Here is a 22,362-nt window from a genome sequence, read left to right as displayed (position 1 = left end):
ACATGGTGGCGTGGCCGCTCCGGAGTCACTCGGCGGGGCGGGGCGGGGCGGGGCGCTGCATCTGGGGCCGTGGCCGCGGGGCGGGCGGCCTCCGCCCGGCAGGGGGCGCGCGCGGCGTCTGAGCGCGCCCGCGTCGTTCCCGCCCCCGCCTTTCGCTGCCCGCCCCCGCCTTTCGCTGCCCGCCCCCGCCTTTCGCTGCCAGCCCCGCGCGCCCTCTCCGTGCCGAGCCGCTGCCGCCGCCACGGAGCGGCAGGTACCGCGGGGCGCCGGCCGGGGGGGGGGGCGCTGTCCGCCGGTCTGTCCGGGAGGAGGAGGCGTGCCGTCGGTCCGTCCGCCGGTCCGTGCGGGGGAGGGCGCTGCCCGCCGGTCTGTGCGGCGAGGCCGGGCGCTGCCGGGCACCGCCGCTGCGCGCCCTTGTCGTGTTCCCCCCTCCCCCCACGGTTGGGGGCGCGCGGGCCTGAGGGGGGGAGGGGAGCCGTAACGGCAGAAACCGCCGCCCGGGGCGCGCGCTGGAGCGCGGCGCCGTGTGGGGAACCGCAGGGCAAGGGCGGCCGCGGGCCCGGGAGCGGGGCTCGAGGCGGAGCGGCCGGAGGGGCCGCTGCGGGCAGCCTGCGGGCGGCGGCCGCCTGGCCCCGGGAAGCCGCGGAGCTGACACGCACCTCTACGGCAGCGGCGTGGCGGCTGGATAACCCCCGGGACGAAGGCTGGTGGCATGCAGCAAAACTAGTGCCGTTTGGGTGGGACTATTATTATTATTATTTCTTTTTTTAACGGGCTGTCAGGGTGGGGATGATATTTGGTGAGAGAGAGAATGGCAAATGGAGTACCCGCGCCAATCGAGGAACAGGAGGGAAATAGCGACCTGTGTAACTGCCTTCCTGAGGGGATGTTAATGTGTTAGCAAACCCTGGGGTGTGCTGGCTTTCGAAAAGATTTTTTGGGGAGGAAAAAAAGGAGATGTGAAAATAAAGGAAACTAAAAGGTAACGTATTTTTGCCAAAAGTGGTCTGCGTTAGTTAACCTCATGATTATCTTTGCTAGAATAATTACTATTTTTAAGGGAAATTAAGTAGTTTTCTTTTTTGCTAGATAGCAGTAAAGTTCTCAATTGGATGCTGCAGGGGAAATTGTTACTGTGCTGAAAAGGTAGGGCTCATTACCAGAATTGTAGAGTGGATGAGGAGGTAACTAGAGACAAATTATGGTGAGTAACATTGAGAAGAAAACCATCAAATCTGAGTATAAAGGGAGGTTATAAAATGAGTTCTTCGAAGGACCATCTTAGGACTAGTCTTATTACATATTTAATAAAGATCTTGGTGCAGAATTTAAAAGTTTACTATTTAAATTCAGTGATGATGCAGAGTTGGGAGAAAATGGCAATATAGAAGACATTTACAGTACTACACAAAGAATTGGATGATCTTGAGATCTAGGGAATGAAATGGGTAAAATGCAATAGTAATTAAGAGTAAACTTATGCTGTTGTAAACTAGAAAGCATCTATTCTACAGATGAAATTCTTACCAGTTTAAAGCAACACAGAAACAAAATATGTAGATATATTAGCTGGTTAAAAGATACATTATTGTGCAAAAGGTGAATGCAGACCTATGATGTTCCAGAAAAAGATGTTACTACTATCCTTGAGCAAAACTCTAGAATATTCCATACAATGTTAATCACTCTCAAATAAAAAGATGAACTTAAAGTGGAACAGAAAGAGGAGGGTTTGCGTAGTATGAGTAGGGAAGTGGAGAACCTATCTTGAAAAAAGTATTTGGCTTGCTCAGTTCTGCAGAATAAAGGCCTTTTTTGTTTTCAATTGAACCATCAAGGTAAACACCATGAAACAAATAAATTGAGCTGAAGACTGGAAGGCCAATGTTACCCCAGTCTTCAAAAAGGGCAAGAAGGAGGACCCAGGGAACTACAGGCCACTCAGCCTCACCTCCATCCCTGGAAAAGTGATGGAGCAGCTCATCCTGGAGGCCATCTCTAAGCATGTGGAGGACAAGAAAGTGATCAGGAGTAGTCGGCATGGCTTCACCAAGGGGAAATCATGCTTAACCAATCTGATAGCCTTCTATGATGGAATGACTGGCTGGGTAGATGAGGGGAGAGCAGTGGATGGTGTCTACCTTGACTTCAGCAAGGCTTTTGACACTGTCTCCCATAACATCCTCATAGACAAGCTCAGGAAGTGTGGGCTGGATGAGTGGACAGTGAGGTGGACTGAGAACTGGCTGAATGGCAGAGCTCAGAGGGTTGTGATCAGTGGCACAGAGTCTAGTTGGAGGCCTGTAGCTAGCGGTGTCCCCCAGGGGTCAGTACTGGGTCCAGTCTTGTTCAACTTCTTCATCAATGACCTGGATGAAGGGACAGAGTGCACCCTCAGAAAGTTTGCTGATGATACAAAACTGGGAGGAGTGGCCGATACACCGGAGGGCTGTGCTGCCATTCAGAGAGACCTGGACAGGCTGGAGAGGTGGGCGGAGAGGAACCTCATGAAGTTCAACAAAGGCAAGTGCAGGGTCCTGCACCTAGGGAGGAATAACCCCATGCACCAGTACAGGTTGGGGGTTGACCTGCTGGAAAGCAGCTCTGCGGAGAAGGACCTGGGAGTGCTGGTGGACACCAAGTTAAGCATGAGGCAGCAATGTGCCCTTGTGGCCAAGAAGGCCAACGGTATCCTGGGGTGCATCAGGAAGAGTGGTGCCAGCAGGTCGAGGGAGGTGATCCTTGCCCTCTACTCAGCCCTGGTGAGGCCACATCTGGAGTACTGAGTCCAGTGCTGGGCTCCCCAGTACAAGAGGGATGTGGCACTACTGGAGCAAGTCCAGCGAAGGGCTACAAAGATGATTAGGGGACTGGAACATCTCTCTCATGAGGAAAGACTGAGAGAGCTTGGCCTGTTTAGCTTGGAGAAGAGAAGGCTGAGAGGAGATCTTATCAACATGTACAAGTATCTGAAGGGAGGGTGTCAAGAGGATGGGACCAGACTCTTTTCAGTGGTGCCTAGTGACAGGACGCGAGGCAACGGGCACAAACTGAAACACAGACAATTCCACCTGAACATGAGGAAATACTTTTTCACTGTGAGGGTGACAGAACACTGGCACAGGTTGCCCAGAGAGGTTGTGGAGTCTCCTTCTCTGGAGATATTCAAAACGCGCCTGGATGCAATCCTGTGCAATGTGCTCTAGGTGACCCTGCTTGAGCAGGGGGGTTGGACTAGATGATCTCCAGAGGTCCCTTCCAACCTCTGTGATTCTGTGAGCTGAAGGACAGTGTTGATATATGAATAATTTAACATATATTTTGGGAGGAGTATCACATGAAAATTTCTAACCATCAGAGCACTGATGTTCAGAACAGCCTTCCCAAAGGTCAAGGAGGAGCAAGAAAACAAGAGATTTTTAGATGGACTGTGACTAGTTTAGCTTGCTGCAGTAGGGGACTAAGCTTAGTGTTATCTGTATCTCTTAGATCTGCTTTTGTTTTGTTTATAAAATAGTTATGAGACCAGTTAGTTCATTAGCAGAAACTTGTTAAATGTGTTTTTAGAAGAAAATTATTTATAGTACTATTTGCAGTCTGAATAACAGAATTGGTGACAATCAGAAGATGTCACTGGCTCTCTTTTTGAGTTGAAGAGAGGGTTTTGGAGAGTAAGCTGAAATGAGTCAAAAACTGAAGCATGGTGTTTGCCTCTGCTGTCCTGCTCTTTTCCAGAGGGATGTTAGTTTGTAGCTGTGGGAGGGGAAGTTCTGTTCTGATCCACACTTAAACTGCTGAGAGGAAACCTACCATTTTGGTATCCTTCATTTAGAGCTGCCTCACCAGCAAGAGCTAGAGATTCCAAATGGTGTCTTAAGTTGGCTGTAGTCCATATCCACCTACCCCAATTTATATTCTTGTGGAGTTAATTTCTGGGTGCACATGGCCTTGAAGTCCTTATCTGGAGCTGAGGATCTGAGATGCCTAATAATCCAAGGAGTGAACTACTAGTGGCTCTGTCTGGGGTTTAGGCATCTTGGAATTTTGAGAGCTGTTTTCTCTTTTCTTTTGATCAGGCGGTTGGTTGGTGGCCTCCTACATGATCTCAGTTGTTCACTGTATGCTCTAGTTTCAGATGGGACAGTTAATATGCACATAAAGTATTTTATAGGGTATTTGTTCATGCATATTTGGAATACATGATCAGCAATGCATGCAGCTTTCCACAGAGACCATTTATAATGTGCTGTTAATGTAGATGGCAGACTGATAGGTTTGCCTTGAGTGCACATGCCTGGTAAACCAAACTTCTCTCCTTGGTGTGTATTGAGATTCCTCTGTCACCTAAAGAAGAGTACAGATACTCAAATGTTTGGATTTGTTTTGGTTTGCTTTGCTATTTAAAAGTGATATTCTCTAAGTATGAGGAAAAAAGTTTTACTCTAATCTCATGCAGTACCTCATTGAAGCCATATCTATACTATAGAACTTAATCAATTGAAATTTTACTGATAGAGTCTTCAAATAGTGGCAGAGCGTATGTTACTAGAGTTTTTTCTGACAATGCTGTTCTGGAAAAGTAGTGTTGATAAATAAACTAAGTCCAAAATCTAAGTGGGAACAGAGCTGTATAAACACCCGTTTTGCTACTCAGCGAACTTCTCATATCCAAGTAACACAGCTACATCAGCAGAATTTTATAACATAGACCTAAATGAATAAATCTTTTACTCTACATTGACTGGGTTACATTTTCCAACATGCTTAAGCCCTCTTACACTGTCAGATCAGCATAATGGGTGGGGACAGAGAAGGGACAGCAGCACATTTCAGGGAAGGCTTCTGGTTTATGGTTTTCCTGTGGATAGTATACAGTATAATGCTTGTCTTTTTTCTTCACCCTGGCATAGTTTCTTTGCACAGAGGGAGAGGCATATGCCTGTCCTTGTTGTGCATTTAAGTATGTCAGGGACTGGTTCTGCTATGCCTGTGTGTGGATTCGTTTTTAGATGTTTGCTGTCTGTAAGGCTAGTCAGTTTTTACTAAGGTTTGCCAAGTAAGCTGCAGATGATCTGATGATCTGATTTATGATTTTATTTTTATATTTTTATACTTGGATCTTCAAAAAACATTTAAAAAGTTCTCTACCAGAGGCTTTTGATTTTGAAATCATCAGCTCAGCGTGCAGTGACAGCCAGAAAGCCAGGAAAATGTGTCTTCAGGGAGGGTATTGAAAAGACAGAGGCCATCATTTTGCTGCTCTGCCTTGATGCACCCACATGTGGAGTAGTGTGTGCTCTTCTGGTCTCTGCACCTGAAGAAGGATATAGCGGGTTAGAGAAGGGCAACAGAAAGGGTCAAGGGGACCAGCTTCCTTATGAGGAAAGGCTAGAAAGCTGGGATTGTTCAAGTGAGAGAGGGGAAGGCTGAGGTGGAGACATGGTCAATCAAGATTTATGAAATCTTGAAGGTGCTGCATAAGGTGAGACGTACTCACGCAGTGTTCCAGTACTACAGCAGGGGTCACTTGAGGGGGTCGCTGGTAGGAGGGTGGTTTCAAATGGCCCTAGGGAAGGACTTCTCTAGCCAGCAGGGGTGGCAGGGCAGTTGGCTCTGCAGCTTGGTGCCCCAAGCAGTTGTGGAGGCAGACAGTGTTGGCAGGTTCAGAAAGGGATCAGACAGACTCATGGGCAAGAAGCCTGTGAGGGGATGCTGACAGGACTGGGCAGGGAGGTACCTAGTGTAACAGCTGTGGATGCTGTGGAGCCAGAGGGGAATGGACTGCAGAAGGCAGCCAGGCTCATGCGCTCTCCCAGAGTAGCATCTCTGACTGCCAGTGCTGAAAGCACAGTACAGACAGATCATTGGTTTGACCCTGGGGGTGTAGGGTTTTTGGGGGGGGGGTTGGTTGGTTTTCTTTTTTTTTTTTTTTTTTTTTTTTTTGGAACTGATGATCAGCCTTTTCAGTGGAGGAATGTTAGTAGAGAAGTTCTGCAGGATTCTGTTCTGGATCCTGAACTGTTAGCATTTCTATAAGCAGCTTAGAAAAGTTGGTAAGTAGCAAGGTGTTAAAGTTTGCTGATGACACAGCTGTTTAAGGTAGTAAAGAAAAGGGCCAACTGAAAAATTGCAAACAACCCTGTAAGACAAAGTTACCATGCAATATAATGGCAGATGAAATTTTGTGTAGGTGCATGAAGTGATTCAGATAGGGTAAAAAGAAACCTAATTTCACATATAAAATCATGGGCTTCCACTAATGAGCAATGTTTTGTAATTACAATAGATGGTTCCATGAAAATGTAACCACAATGCTCATGAGTAGTCAAAGAGGTAAATCAAATAATAAAAATTATTAGGAGACAAATGGAGAACAAAACAGAGAATGTTGTCATGCCACTGTATTAGTCCAATGGTTCACCTCAAAATACTGGGTGCAGTTCTGTTCCCTTCCCTCCCCTTCCATCTCAGAAAGCATATAGTAAAAATGAGTGAGATTCAGAGAAGGACAACAAGAATGATCAAAGACATGAAACCACTTATGGTATAAGGAATGATCAAGAAAGCTAGGACTCTCTGCTCTGGAAAAGACTGAGGAGGATATGATAAAGGCCTGTAGAATCATGCGTGGCATGAAAAGACTGGGTGGAGGTCTCCCTTCCAATAAAAGAACTAGAGATCGTCAAATGAAGCTAGCAAGATCTTGATTCAATAAAATGAAAGCATGTGGTTCTTCATAAGTAATTGAATTTTCAGGTCTTACATCAGTAAGATTTGAATTTTCAGGTCTTGCATCGTTTCCTTTCTAGAAAAATAGAAAACACTACAAAAGCTAGAGAAAGTAATCTGAATGGGTCTGGGGTTATACATCACACTATTTACTTCAGTTGAGCAGTAATTTGTCAGGCCACATAGTGGCACTATTCTTCTATCTATAAACGATACTTACGCAGTTTGTCTGACGTACTTATTAATGATTTCTTGTTGCTCAGTTACAGTTTGTCGTCTTTTCCAGAAGACTGTTCCAAGGCCTGCAGCAAACTTAAACACTTCAGTAGGAATGGGGCTAATGCTCTTTAGTCTGCTTAAAAAAAAAACAAACTTCAGTGACCTTTAAGACTTTCTTGGCCAACATACATTAGCACCCTTCACATTCCCAGCAAAAACAAAGAAGGATTTGAATAAACGTTTCTGAAGACCTCAACAATTATGACGAAAATGTATGATTTAGTAGTTTTCTATAAAAGCAGATATAGTCAAACTAATAACAATGAATAGGGAACTATTGAAGTGAAATCCTTCAGGAGCTTGCTTCAGTCACTTTACTGATTTTACATGAGGTAGTTGTAGGAAATTAAAGTTATAGATAATCCAAAGAAACCTGTTTATAACTCCTATAAGTTACCTTTCTTCTTGAATGCTTATTTTGTAAAAGATAAAAAATGGGCAAGATTCAGAAATATTTAAATGTATATTTGATAAAGTGCACTGAAACAATTAATGCAACCGAATTACCTGTGAAGTGTAGTGAGCATAAAATATTTGTGAATCTGCTTGCCAATAAAATTCTGTTAAAATTAAGTCCTATATCAGGGCAAATTTGGCATTTACCCATTTACCCTAACTCCTTTCCTTTCCTTTCCTTTCCTTTCCTTTCCTTTCCTTTCCTTTCCTTTCCTTTCCTTTCCTTTCCTTTCCTTTCCTTTCCTTTCCTTTCCTTTCCTTTCCTTTCCTTTCCTTTCCTTTCCTTTCCTTTCCTTTCCTTTCCTTTCCTTTCCTTTCCTTTCCTTTCCTTTCCTTTCCTTTCCTTTCCTTTCCTTTCCTTTCCTTTCCTTTCCTTTCCTTTCCTTTCCTTTCCTTTCCTTTCCTTTCCTTTCCTTTCCTTATTCTGTGTACATATATACACAATGCATTTACTATATTATCTGGGGAAGGATTGGGCAACCCTGGACTGGCAACCCTGGAGATCTTGTTTTTTATCTTTAACGTTGACTTATTGTACAATGCTGTGCAAAGTGCTCTACTTTTCAGTGCCATTGTCTACTGATCTATAAAAGATCAATAATTGTAATTTTTTCATAAAGCATTTTACAGTCTGTAAGTGCAAAGTACTAGGTATATGTAGTGCACCAAAGTTTCTACTTACAGTATGGTCCTGACTTCAAGAGAATATACCTGTGTATCTTGCATGTCCATTTTTAATACTGCAGAAGGAAATGGGGATGATTGTAAGCAAATGGCATAAGTAGCGGTGTTTTTGCATTACCACCTACCCACATGTCCTTCTAGAGACATGAAAGGAGAGGTAGGTCATAAAAACCTGTTGTTATACCTTGCCCCCAAGGACTGTTGGAAAGGATAGCTAAGGTTAGGAAGAGAAAATGCTACAAAACTTTGCTATGTTTAAAACGTGTCATACTGTACCGAATCTGAGATGCTGCTTGTTATAGCCAATCCGTTATAACTGGAGCAGTGAATCTCTCTCTCAGTTGGAAGAAGTAGGTAAAGGTTTTTAGTAGAAGATAAAGAGCTCTCACTGGAAATAGATGTAGATAATGGTAGTCTTTCCCCCCCAAAAAATGACAATTGATCATATAATTTTCAGAATAAATACAACATTCAGTTAAAAGACTTCTCTAACTTTCATGTAAAGACAAATGTGCGTGAAAGCTTACCAAACAATTTCTCCCTCTATGTAGGAAGGGAAAGAGAGTATTTGTTGGGTATACATTTCAATGTTTGATCAGTGTTCAGAGGATACACAAGCAAGGCAATTATTTTTTCCTCTTATGATTAAATTACATTTTTTTCTTAATTTTCTCTTGTACATCCAAAGAGAGCTTATTCTTGCATAGTTTTTTTTAAGGGTACATCCCATCCAGTCAGGAAACCTTGCTTTCAGAGATCATGGCCTTACAGCTTAACCAAAATACTTAAGCTGAAATGTTTTTTCATTCATGTAAAAACTGTATAGGAAGAACTCTGTAAGCCATTGCCACTGAAGTACTCTGAAAGTGAGTTGCAGAAAAGAGAAGCTGTTTACTTTGAGGGAGTTGGCAAATGTAGATTTTATATCTAGAGCATGTTATGTGTTTGCTGTGGGTGGGAGGAAGCTGCTTTTTGTAGGTTTTGTTTTAGTGACCATTTCTTGTTAGTCATAATTTCTCTAGTGATAGTCTTACTGACATTTAAGATGTAGATGTCAGAAGTGTGTATTAATATTGAGAAGTCTCAACTACTGTGTGATCTAATATGGTTCCATTGTTTTGAACTGTTGCTTTAAAGTAGTGACAGTTACTTTAATTTTGAGGGGGATGAAGTGAATGCTCTTGGAAATATTGTAGTCTTGTGGAACTGATAAATCATGTAGCAGTGGTTGGGTGATTAATTACAACTTGTAAAGCTTAATATTATTGTGGTGAATATGAGAGAATCTGATCCCATGAGTGAATCTGTCTCATAAACAATTTAGCCGTGTATTTCTTTTTCTGGAGCTGTTTGGTAGCTGTTTAACATGCTGAGAAGTGCACAGAGGAAAGCATACATTTACTGTAAAATAAAACTGTCCAAAATCAGTGCAAGTTTAGGAATAGTTTAAGATTTGAAAGAACTTCGATTTAGCTCCATGATCTGAATTATTCAAGAAAGCTCCTACCTTCTGCTCCTGCTGTTTTCAGTGTGTTACATAACAGATGTATACTTGACATTGAGTTACAATTCTACACCCTACAACAATAGACAACAGACTTCTAATAAATAATTCTTATATAATCATTTAATAAAGCCTACCTTTTGAAAACAGAATATTCTGTCATATTTTCTCTTCCTGTACTAATTCACATGTATCATTGAAAAAGTGGCTTACAGCATAATTTCTAAAAATAATAATAAAAGCATACTGTGATCAGGCTATATCCATGTTGTATAAACTTAGGGAAAATGTATTCTAATACTATTTCTTTCTAATGGGAATTCTTCTTGCTTGGGAGGACATCTTTCAATTTGCTTTTTCCCAAAAGTAATTTCCTGTCACAGTGCCAAATTATTAAAACTTTGTTTCACAAAAATATAATTTAAAAAATGCATTTTCAGTAGATAGTGGCACATTTTTAGAAGCAGTCATTTATTGAATCAAATTAGAGCATTTATTTATTTTCAACTCCAGCACTAGTAATTTACAGGCATGTTCAGAATGCTCATTTTACAGTACTTTTTTGTCTTGGTACTAACTACTGCAAGTCCATTTGCTCTAGTTTGTGTCCCTGACATTAGTGCTTAATGGTAGCTATCCCAACTTTTAGTTAGATATAGAGGTGCTATGTGAATTACCTTTCAGAAACAGTTTAAAGGGAATGGCTAATACTTTGTATTTTTTTTCTTTTCTAATTCACTTAATAAATTGCCAATCATTACAGCAGTAACCTTTTTGACACATAATGTAGATACAAATGTAACCACATCTTGTTTATTTAAAAATATCTAATTAACTATTGTAATTTTTTCTGAGTTTTTGTTAGATAGGAAATTTTGCTAAACTGGATTAAATTTGAGGGAAGAACTATTTGGGGACAGGTGTTTTAATGACTATATATTTCACCCTTGTGTACAGCTCATGTCTGGCAGAGGTTAGATAGGCCATAGGTAAAATGGAATTGTGTTTGTAGAAAAGTCTTTTTAATTACAAAAATAAATCAAACCAGATGGTACAGTTTTTTTCTCTTTTTGTGAATGGGAAAATGTATTTGTTTAGTCCACAATCCTCAAGTATTGGCAAGAAGGATTCGTTTTGTTGTTTTTATTCTTTCTTACTGTGAAATACTAAGGTTTCACTTTAGTCTTCTACATGTCAGTGATCAGTTCTTAAGATTCTCATGATAGTAGATTCTGAATCACAAGTACTGTCAGTTATACTTTCTGATAACTGTTAATCTTTGTGCTCCCTCTCATGTGCAAGGAGGGGGCTTTTTTTGGTGTTAATGTTTCATTAGAATTGTATGTGAAGTGACAGAGAGTTTTATAAGGCTTTACCAGACATATATCTGGTATGAAAATATAAACATAAGCTTACATTTAACAGAGCATATCACTCTATTTTACAAATAGCATACTTAGTGTAGTATTCTGTTGGTGATTTATGTTAGGCCTTGTTTTTTTAAACAGGTTTAAGCACTCAAATATTATCTTATAAGTGAACTATGATCCTTTTATCAAGTACAAGTAGGATTTTGTGCTGTTGATATGCTTGATAGTTGGAGATTTTAAAATGATTTATGATCATACTTTAAGGAAGATTTAGTGCAAAATGTAAAGGTCATGGTCACATTCTACAGAAATTGGGCCTGCTATTTTCTAAGCAAAGATTGCACTAGCGGAGTTGAAGAAGCATTCTCATGTCATTTATGATCTGGGTGGGAAATGGGCAAGAAAATTGAAATTGATATCAACTGGGAATCCTAGCTTTGCAACAGCCAGGGCTTTGTAACATGTTCATTGGAAATACCAGTAAGTACATCATCCGTCCTTTCTATGTCTGGATATGAGAAAGCTGTTAGTGCCATAAATGGCACAAACCTTGCATGAAATGTTTTATGGCCCATCAGTGAACTGGGCTTCTACTATTAGAGGTGTTTGTGAAACAGGGTGCTTAAAACAGTGATGTACCATCACATGCAAAAAAAACATACTTGCAGCCTCACAAAATGGTCTCTGCTTAAAATCATTTGTTATACAGATACCAGGACTTGCAAGTTATTCCTGTCTCTTTTTCTTCCACGTCTAATAGAGAAAACTAATTGTGTGTCCTGTGCTGGCAAACTAGACAGTGTTGATACATACAGCAGAATTTGTCCAGATAGGAAGTACAAACTAGTGAAGCTTAAATGTAATTTATTAATCTGAACAGCCCAAAATGGTACACCTCTTAATCAGACCAGTGTGTAATCATTCTGAAATGACCTCTGTAGGTACTTTCATCTTTAATTTAAAACATGGAAGAAGAGCTATATTATATAAATGTTATAAACTCTCAAAAATAGGAGAGGTTTAAATTGAATTCTCTGGCTGCTGGCCGTGTTTCCGTTCCCCCAGCTGAATGAGTGTACTGGTGTGGAAGGATACCTTATATAGCTGACAAAATAAAAATGTGTGTATGGCAGTCTTATAAAAGCTTCAGTAGTTAACCAGAACACTGTTACATCACGAGCCTGAAACACTGAATCTTCAAGATCTATCAGTTCATCTCCATTCCCACTGGTAAAAACCTGATCATGTGAAAGATTCTGTTTCAAGTGAATTTCATTTCAGTTTCCATTCAAAGCTTATCTAATAAAATCACTTTTCCTTCCTGTCACTTGAACTGTCATGTCTGTGTTGAGATTTCTTCTATGGATTCTTACTGTTTAATATGATTTTTTTTTTTTTGCCTCCTCTCTAAAGGCAATGCAAAGCTTTTCTATCCAGTCTCCTAGGTGTTTTCATTTCTTCTTATCATCACCTTGTGCACATTTTATCAGCCTCTTGAATAGTCATTCTCTTTTTTTCCCGTATTGTTTTCAAGTCATCTTTCTGTGTCTCATAGGTACACAGTGTTATGAAATATCCCCTCATTATTTGAATCATATTTAAAATGTTCTTCCATAAAACTTAAATCATGTTTCATGAAGCATTCATTATCAAAATATGCATGGTGAAGCAAGTTTTATCTTCTCACAGGTCCTAATACAGAAAAGGATTTAATCCTTCATTTAATATTAAACCAGAGGAACTATATTTGTACTCCTCTGTACTGAGGTTCTAGTGGACAGGTTGAACCCACAATTGTCCTAGCTCCTCACTTGATTTTACTACTGTTCTCCTTGTACCTGTTACCAGTTTTTGCTTTCTGTTGAGCCATTTTACATAATACATTTGGCTTCCCCTGGTCCCTGTTTCTTTTCTTGTTTTTTTCAGAAGTTTGTGCATCTATGGTGCTATAAAAATAATGTACTGCAAAAAGTGTTGAAAAATGCATTTTTTGCAGACTAAAGGAGTTAATATTCATACTAATCAAGCATTCTCAGTAATTTATTATGTGCATCAAAGTTCAAATTAGAGATGGAGGAAATCCCACTGGAGTAGCTGTTAATACTTAGTAAGAATTGCAGCTAGTGTTACTGTATCTGTTAAGTGAATTGTCTATAGTCCCTGGTTTGTGAAAAGTGGTTCTTTTCCTCATTTCCTACAGTTCTGATAGAAAATGTTTTGCCCTTTTAAACCAAAACTACTCATTTGACTTCTTCCTAGCTGAAAGTTACTCAGCTGTCTTGTGGCATAGATATAAGGCAGTTTTCTGAAATAACAAGACTTTGCTGCCGTTTCGGGAGGTGTGAATAAGACTTAAGAGATCTTTATTATCAGAAGAGAATGCAGCACATGAAATTAGTTTGTAGGACAGGAAGATTTCAGAGTTTGTTTATAAGCTAGTTTACATTCTTGTTTGGGAATCTCAACAGTCTACAAAATATTTTCATTGTATTTATTTGCCTGGTTTCACCATCATTTCTTCCCACTTTTACTTGCAGGTTTGTAACCTACTCCAAAGAACATCAAAACAATGTCCTACGTTTTTGTAAACGACTCTTCACAGACAAATGTGCCGCTGCTGCAGGCTTGCATTGATGGAGATTTTAACTATTCTAAAAGACTGTTAGAGAGTGGTTTTGACCCAAATATTCGTGACAGTCGGGGCCGAACTGGCCTTCATCTTGCAGCAGCTAGAGGAAATGTAGACATCTGTCAGCTCTTGCATAAATTTGGTGCTGACCTACTAGCCACTGATTACCAAGGTAACACAGCCCTTCACCTGTGTGGGCATGTGGATACCATCCAGTTCCTTGTTTCTAATGGACTTAAAATTGACATTTGGTAAGTCACTTTCTTTTTTATTTACAGCACAGATTTTATAATATATTAGTGTTCTGTCTCCAGAGCATTGTATATACAAATTGGTTGCTGCTGAAATGCTGTATTTAGCACAGTTCAATTTTTTAAGATATCACTTAATAAAAAGACAAAATAAAAAGGCAGGAGAACAATAAAAGGCCACTCTTGCTGGTCATGTGCAGCAAACAAAGCAAATAAAAATAGCAGCTGCTGGTCTGGGCCACTATATCTAATCCTGCCTCCCTGATGACATTGCTATCCTAGTTTGTCCAGATATCCAGATGTGAGTGGTTAGCACCAAGGAAGAAAATCGCATTGACTAATTTAAAATATTTTTCTTTACCACATTTCTAATGTTTTAATTGTTGTACTGTGTAAGACAAAATACAGTACATGTGTGCATCTGTTTATACCCATACTCCTTTGGTGACAATGATTCCTTTCAGTGTTCTCCTCCTTCCTCGAAGTCTGTGACTCAGTCCTTCTTTTAATTATTGTATATTCTTTCCTTCTGGCTTCTAGCAGTTGTCAGATGTCAGTGCTCAGATGCAAGCTTTCAAGCTGTAAAATAACTAGCTGTTTCAATGCATCAACTACGTTATTTTGTTTGTTGACTTTTCTGCACATTGCCAGCAGGTGAAAAACACCAGTAGTAAGTTCAAAACCTTTGAGTCTTTCATCTGTCCCTTGTTCATGCTTTCAGCTCAGCAAAACTAGTTATTGGCAGACCGTATTCTTTATGGGGTTTTTGTTTGTTTGTTTGTTTGTTTGTTTTTAACTTACCTTGAACAACTTTTTGGTGAAAATCCCTGGTCTGAAGGCAGCCGGTACTATTCATTATTATTTTAATAGTAGCAGAGGGACCATCTGTATTTTATTTTGTTTTTGCCTGGTGTCCTCACACCCATGTGGAAAAAGGAGCTACGAGGAACCAGCTTGCACAATTACTTCTTAAAACAAACAATCTCAAACATTGCCATAAATTTGCTGTTTGTTTATTGTTATAATACCCAAAGATTCCAATTGGATTAACATGCTAAGAACTTTGATTTTGTTTAGAGAAAAAAATAGAGTTGTGTCATTTTAAAATGAAATATACTGATTTTTTTTTCCTGTAGTCAATTATGCTATGCCTTTAATAGGTAGGAATTGCCTGCTGTCTTACATGGCAGAAAATAGTTCCGAGGACTTCATAAATTCTATGCTGTATGTTATGCTGAGTTGTCTTGTTACAAAATTTCTATTTTAAGAGTTTCTTTTCTTCTCATGCCCTTTTGTCGGGATATTTTAGCAATCACCAAGGTGCAACACCGCTCGTTCTTGCAAAACGAAGAGGTGTAAATAAGGATGTGATTAGACTGCTGGAGTCTTTGGAGGAGCAGGAGGTGAAAGGATTTAATAGAGGAGCTCACTCTAAGCTGGAAACAATGCAAACTGCTGAAAGTGAAAGGTATTTACAAAACAGAAAGAATTAATAGGAGAAATAATGATGTATATGTAAAGTATGTCTTTACTAGTAAATGTTTATTGCTTTCAGATTTTTATGATTCGACTTGTTTGTTCCTCTCAAAACACATATCAAGTGGCCTGGTGCTATCAGGCCAAATCAAAATCAAATATTAGGATTTGGAAAAATTTCTTTAAACAGACCAAATGTAAGGAAAAAAAGAGCTTTTTTTACTGAGATTGTCATTTTGTGATGGAAGCAGTTTTAATAATTACTGACTTTTCCATTACAGTCTCCAAAAAACAGATACTCTACAACTTACCATGTAACCAAAGGAAAAATGGGGCAAAGTGCCAATATCAAAGACTAACCTAACATCCTTTTGATAAGATGGTGGATTGTCTGTACAAAGAATAGATAACAGGCTTTACTCAGTTTCAAATGGATGAAAAGTATTTGATATGGTGTCATACATGAAATTTCTGTTGGTAGTGGTCCTGGAAAAAATGGAAAATAAAATAAGAATTATATAGTGGCTAAAGAGCTATTGATGATTAGAGAATTGATAATTTCAGGAAAATTGCTGACAATTTCCAGGAAAGTATTGGACTGGAAGGAAGTTACTAATGAATTCCTGAAGATCTGATCCTAGCACTGTGCTTATCTAAAGTTCTCATAAATGATATTGGCACAGAAAGAAGTAACATGTTAATAATACTTAGAAGTGAGATATAGGCAACTCAGCGGAAATTTGGGGTGTCATAGACAAAAAAGTGGCTGACTAGGGAGAGGAAAATAGTGGTAATGAATCGTGATTCGATAAGCACAAAATGCAACTTTATCTACTTAAAGCAATATGCCATAAAATGGAAATTTCTCAGTGGAAAATGGTGGTGCAGGAGAAAAGGCTTGGTATATTATTCAATTACAGGAGGTAACACTACCATGAAAAAGTCAATGAAATCCTAGAATGTACAAGGTGAGATATTTTCACAACATATGGAAAACTGTTAGTGCCATTGTAAAAAGCAACGGTAACTCCTTGTATGTAATATATTATATAGTGCTGTTTACCCCCATTCAGAGAAGTTGCATTTGTCCTTTAATAAGGGTGGAGAAGGATTACTTGGGTGATCAAGGAACAAAGAATCTCCTTTGTGAAAAGAGGTGAATATAGCTGGTTTTAGCCTGGCAGAGTGAAGGTTGAGAGGTGTGTGCTTGCTGTCTAGAAACACTGTTTTTGAAGAACATAAAATAGATGTTTAGGACAAAAGAGTCTAGCACAAGAGCCAGAGGAAACAGATAAAATTTTTAACTGAAGATTGAGGGTGGTTTTCTACAGTGAGGTTCCAAGAGAGCTTTCTCATACGATTTGGATGAGGCAAGAAACCTTGCAAGTTTCAAAGGAGACTAATCCTCTTCCGGAAACCACTGAATTGCAAGTAAACATGACGAAGTGTGGGACTGAGATTTAATAGCACAAGGCATCCTTTCCAGGACTATTTTTCTAAAATATATATTGCAAACCAGGATATTACATTGTTTGAAGTACTTGTTCTCATACTGAATTTATCCAAACACTGAATATTTTTATATTTTCTAATAACGATGATGAACTATGACGGCTGGACCATTAGATCATGAAAGACAGGAAATCTTGTCACATAATTTTAGTCCAGTTTGTATCAAAATGTACACAGCTTTCACTGTAAATGATAATTAAACTGTCTAGATGAAATTGGTATCTAAAAATTGAAACCAACAATATTACAGAAATCATGCAAAATAAATACTCCCAGTGAGCAGACTGGAAGTTCTTTCTTACACATCAGGTAAACCCCCTAACTCCAACTCATCACAGAGACTGTTTTAAGCCCTGAAATATAAAGTTAGATATTAGTCTCCAAATTACGTTGGTATTAATTATTAGAACTTGTGTATATTATCTTTCTGAATCTTACTAAATCTTACTAAAAATTGCTTGTGACATAGAAATGCATTTAGGCTGTTTTTGTTTTAACGTATGGGACAAAAGCTTAGCCCCGTTTAAACGATGACTTTTGATTTGACAGTGTCCCTTTAAGGAACATAGCTTCCTTTCTGCTATTTGACCTTCATAAATGTTACATTGTTTGGTTTGTCAAGGAAGTTGGCAACTCTCCTTGGGGAGAGGTACAGACCTATGAACAGTGCACTCACTCCCCAGCTAGTTTGTGAACATGTATAAAATGTCTGAAATATATTATTTTTAAAATAACATATAATAGATGCTGACAGCAGCAAAAGCAAGTTTGCTGTTTGTTTTGTAAATAAATAATGTCTTTGTAACAGTTGGCTTTTCAGACCTCCACAGTTTCACTCCTCCCTCTTTGCATTTTTTTTCTGCGTTTTAGAGACACTTGGAGTGTCTTCTGCCCTCTTTATTTATTTTTTCCCCTCGCTTGTTCTCTTCCATTATGTATGAACCTATGGAAAGATAATGATTGTTCTTTCTGAACATGAACCATGAACTTCACTCTTGAACAACAGTTTTCTGCTTCATACTACATACAGTTGCTGCTGACCTGGGAAAAAAAGGCCAAAACTAGATTCCCAAGTCAAGTTTCTTCCCTCTTGCTTTGCACTTCTCCCAGTAAGGAGTGGCACTGTGCTGTCAGGCAAGACCCTCTCTATTTCAGCACAGATGATCTTTTTTTATCTACATAGCCCAACATGACCTGTGACTGCCCACAATGCACCCAAATGTGAACTTTCATGCTTTGCTAGAAAGAAAAAAGAAAATTTGTGCTATATGGCACAAACTCTTCTGTAATATGCATTGCTGCATTAGCATTTCTTCATAGTAAGAAAAATGTCTTGAATAACATTGCTTTTAATTTGGTTGTAGTATAAAATGTCAAAAATGTTTTCTGTGTACCCTTTCCTATTTAATGAGCAAGCATGTGATCTTTTCATTTAAATTGTATTGCACTTTTATTTAACCTCTCTGTGGTTATATATTAACTAACTAGTTAGTACTTAATGAGTGAGTAGTACTGTTCTACACCAATAGCTGTCTTGGGAAATCATAATAAGCAAGGAAGATGACTAACTCCTGCAGCTATGGGCAAGCTAAAATAGCTTTATAGCAAAGTAAGTATTTAAAAAGCAAAAAAAGGCAAGCTGTTTAGTAAGCAATTTCTGAAATTTTCTGCAGATGACACTGTGATACTTCAGTAAGCTATGGGAATTTAGTCTAATTATTCTTCAGTGGCTGTACTTCCTAAGATGAAAAAATACCAGATGAATGGTGTAACGTTTTTCTGCAAAGTTTTTCCACTGTATAATATTAGAAGAGAGATTCACAAATGAGACTTTTTTCTAATTACAATATTTTGTCAATTTATTATTATTACCAGGAACAATAGCATTTATACAGCTGGTTTTGACCAGGAAATTACTTTTCCCTGAAATGTCTTGTCTTATTACTGCTGTAAGAGATACCTAGAGAATATAGTAACTGAAAGCAATTAGAAGAGAGGAAAAAAATTGTTTTTGCTCTGCTTCTACATCGCTGTGTACATAGTCAGCTTCACCATTTCCTTTCCACGCTTGTCAGAGCCTGATCATGTAAACACTTTTATATGTAATTACACTCAAGTGAGAAGTAGTAGGACTACGCAGGTGACTAAAATTGTACGTAAGTGTTTATGAAATCCAGTGATGAGAAAATTTTCCTACTGTTTGTGATGTTTGTCATACATTAACAGAGAAACAGTTTCATATTATAAAGCAATTGTGAAACCAGCAAAATTGGGAGCCTGATATAAGAAGCCATGCAGTATTTGAAACAACTTAAATTTTTTTCTCAAGACGATTCATTGTCAAGATGACTCTGATGACATTCTAATTTCTTATTTGTCTCTCATTTAAAAGTGAGAGTTCCAGTCCCTAATTTGTAGTCTAGCAGTTTGAGGGCACCTGATGGATTGGTAGTAGAATGTTAAAACATCAGAGCAGTTGCTGAGTGCTGTGTGGCAGAGAACACAGCAATGCTAACTTATCTTCTAGATCAGAAAGTTTCAGAACTTCATTTTTGTCCAAATTTATTGTTTCCTCTGACATTTTTATATTGGAGAAGAGGCCTTGTAACAAAGAAGTGCAGGAGAGTAATGAAGATTACTACATAGTTCAGTATCTAAATTATATTGGTTATAGTTTCTGTTGTATGCAGCAGAGTTTACATTTAAATTATAATTTGCTGTTTGTTTTAGTAACAACAGCTGTGCCCCTTAACGTTTTGGCTTATGCTCCATTATATTTACGAAGCCTTTCTTAGGAATTGTGAGGACTGACTTTTGAAGGCTTTGAAGTTGCAAGCCTTCAAACTGTACAATCACACAGGTACAAATATCGCTCTCATCACACAAGTTAATAAATATCTTTTCAAGTAACTCAAGTTTAGAGTTGGGAGTCTTTTCTCGATCTTCTTTGACTTGATTTAGCAAAGGAAGTACTATAAATCTCCGAGTGGGTTTAGATTTTAATTTAGAATGTTTCAGTTGCTCTTAGTAGGATTACTGTCATACTTAAAGGTGCATTCTTTTGCTCTGATGTATTTTTAATCCTTCATAGTGCGATGGAAAGCCATTCCCTCCTTAATCCAAACCTACAGCAAGGTGAAGGAGTTCTTTCCAGTTTCCGCACGACATGGCAAGAGTTTGTGGAAGACCTGGGCTTCTGGAGGGTGCTGCTCCTGATTATTGTCATTGCTCTTCTGTCTCTTGGAATAGCATACTATGTTAGTGGGGTGCTTCCTTTTGTAGAAAATCAGCCTGAACTGGTGCACTGAAGCAAATGTGAAGAAGTGCACTGTGCTTTTCTGTGTTCTAATCTTATTTTGAGCTTCTTGGAATTATCTTCTTGGTGCAGACAGTGGCAGCTGTATATACTGTTTGCCTTTTAAACTTAATATTAACCCTTTTGAAAGAGGGATTAATTCATTTCAACTAAACCACTAAATTCTAAAGCATTCCTGAGCTACCTCTGACTTATATTGACTTCGAACAAGATGTGTAGATGCGCATCTCTATTGCTAAATTATTAGGATTAAAAAAGGCCTTGCATAATGAATATTAAATTCTTGAACATGAAAAATGTATCCTAATACAAGACCAAATTATTTTATTTTCCTTATGAAAAGAAGTAAATCTATTATAGCATTTTTTTCTGTTTCAGTTGAAAGAAAAATATTATTTTAAAAGTCCTTCTCAAGTTACCAGAATAATAGTATACCCTGATACACATACAGTAATAAGCTGTAACTGCATGGCTCTTTTAATTCCTTGCCATAGTTTCACATCTCTTAGTTTATAAAAGGAATGAGAAATATTTCAAACCTTACTGCATCTTTAATGTATAGATCACTCCTTCATTTATTAGGTTAATGTAGTGTTTCTTCCTCAAATGAATTTGATGTTTGTGTAATATCTGCCTGAAGCAAATTTTGTAAAACAAAGCTGTTTGTAGTGCTTTGGAAGCAAAGTTGTTTCAGCCTTAGGTTTTAAAATACGCCTCTTTGTTGAAATTTTACTAAGCAAACCTTTCTTTGTAAGGGTGGATAAAAAGCAATTTAGATGTTCTGCTCTGTATCTAACAATTCTGTAATGCCTTATCTTTGCGAAATATTATGTCATGAAGTGTAAGAGTGTTTTTCCTCCACAGGGACCAAACTGAACCATGTGATTGTATCATTTTCGCATTTGTGGAGAGGGCTCAATTGGATAGAATTCCTTTATAGAATTATTTTCCATTTCAGCTGTTTTCAGATGGCACTTACAGGCTTGTGAAGTATTTTCTGAGTATACAGAATACAAGTATTTAAAATGTTAATGTTTAGGAATATTGTATGACATGATATCCTGTCCCATTCTGTACTTCAGTTGTGAAATCTTTGGCTTATTTGTTAGCAATCTAAAGATATGAATCTGTCAAATACTTTTTTTATGAAGTCTACGAAGATATTATGTAATAAGTTGTAGGTTTTCAAAGAAAGCAGATTCTTTCCTTCCATGGTGGTTAGATATCTGACTCCCTTAATTGTCCTTGAAAATCCCAAACAAAATGAATTCTGCAAACCTAATAAATAGTTGTTTTGGTTTTTTTTACTTAATGACTCCTAAACTGTTGCTATATGAAATCAAACTTCTGTAAAATTATAAATTACAATAAGTAGTGGTAGAAGTAATTGCCCCTCTCTATTCTGCTACCATGTGTATATTTTTTTCCTGTTTATGGGTTTGAGTGAAGAGGATTGTTGCCTTTGTTTTAAGTGTATGACATGGGTTTTGTTGGCATGGGTTCCATTCTAAATTGCATCTGAATAATTCTTGACCTTATTTCTTTAGTTAGAGGCTAATGAAACAATAGTTTTCTAGCAGCTGCAATGCCATAAAAAGTGAAGACTCTTTTAAAAAAAAAAAAGAGAGAGAGAGAAAAGAGGAAAAAAAGCCTACTTCTCTTCTGGTTATTTCTGTTATTATACATCTGTTTATGAATAGAGAAATATAAGCTCATAGTATACCTAAACTACATTTACTTTTCCAGGTAAGTACATTTCTGTTAATAATACTCTGTATCTTAAATAATCAAGTTTTCCTTCAATATGTATTCTCTGCATAATTTGTAATTGTATTCTCAGTATGAGTGAATGCCAAAAATAAATAAATATAGAAAATATATTTTCTTTTTTTCTATTTTTTCTATTTTTTTTCTATTTTTTTCTATTACATTACTTCAGTGGTAATGGTACTTCCCCATTTTAGTGTTTTGGGGTTTTTTTTCTGTTTTGCATTGATAATGAACATTTCAGAGGCGGGGAGTTTCCATTCCTGAGAAATGGAAACCACGCTAACAGTCTATATAAGGTTTTAGAACACAGTTACTTTAGATTTGCCTGTTTTATTTTCAGTGTAATTTTTAGTTAGGTGCTTTCTCTCTGTTGTATAAGATATCAC

At 38.3% G+C, this 22,362-nt stretch overlaps 1 protein-coding gene across 2 annotated transcripts; it reads left to right on the top strand.

Annotated features, from left to right (window-relative positions):
- The first annotated feature begins 177 nt into the window (after window positions 1-177).
- Window positions 178-22,086, top strand: ANKRD46 (ankyrin repeat domain 46). 2 transcript variants are annotated; one of them, XM_067290369.1, is made up of 4 exons: window positions 178-253; window positions 13,560-13,902; window positions 15,212-15,370; window positions 19,982-22,086. In XM_067290369.1, the coding sequence occupies exons 2-4, from the start codon at window positions 13,592-13,594 to the stop codon at window positions 20,196-20,198; spliced, it is 687 nt and encodes a 228-aa protein (XP_067146470.1). In that variant the 5' UTR covers window positions 178-253; window positions 13,560-13,591; the 3' UTR covers window positions 20,199-22,086. The 2 variants fall into 2 exon arrangements, with proteins under 2 accessions (XP_067146470.1, XP_013797404.1); XM_013941950.2 differs by lacking the exon at window positions 178-253 and adding an exon at window positions 524-737.
- Window positions 22,087-22,362: the final 276 nt, after the last annotated feature.

The sequence above is a fragment of the Apteryx mantelli genome, chromosome 2 (assembly GCF_036417845.1).
Source record: "Apteryx mantelli isolate bAptMan1 chromosome 2, bAptMan1.hap1, whole genome shotgun sequence".
NCBI classification, from domain to species: Eukaryota; Metazoa; Chordata; class Aves; order Apterygiformes; family Apterygidae; genus Apteryx; species Apteryx mantelli.
Note: the sequence above shows the minus strand (reverse complement) of the source record. Positions and strands in the feature narration are given on the sequence as shown.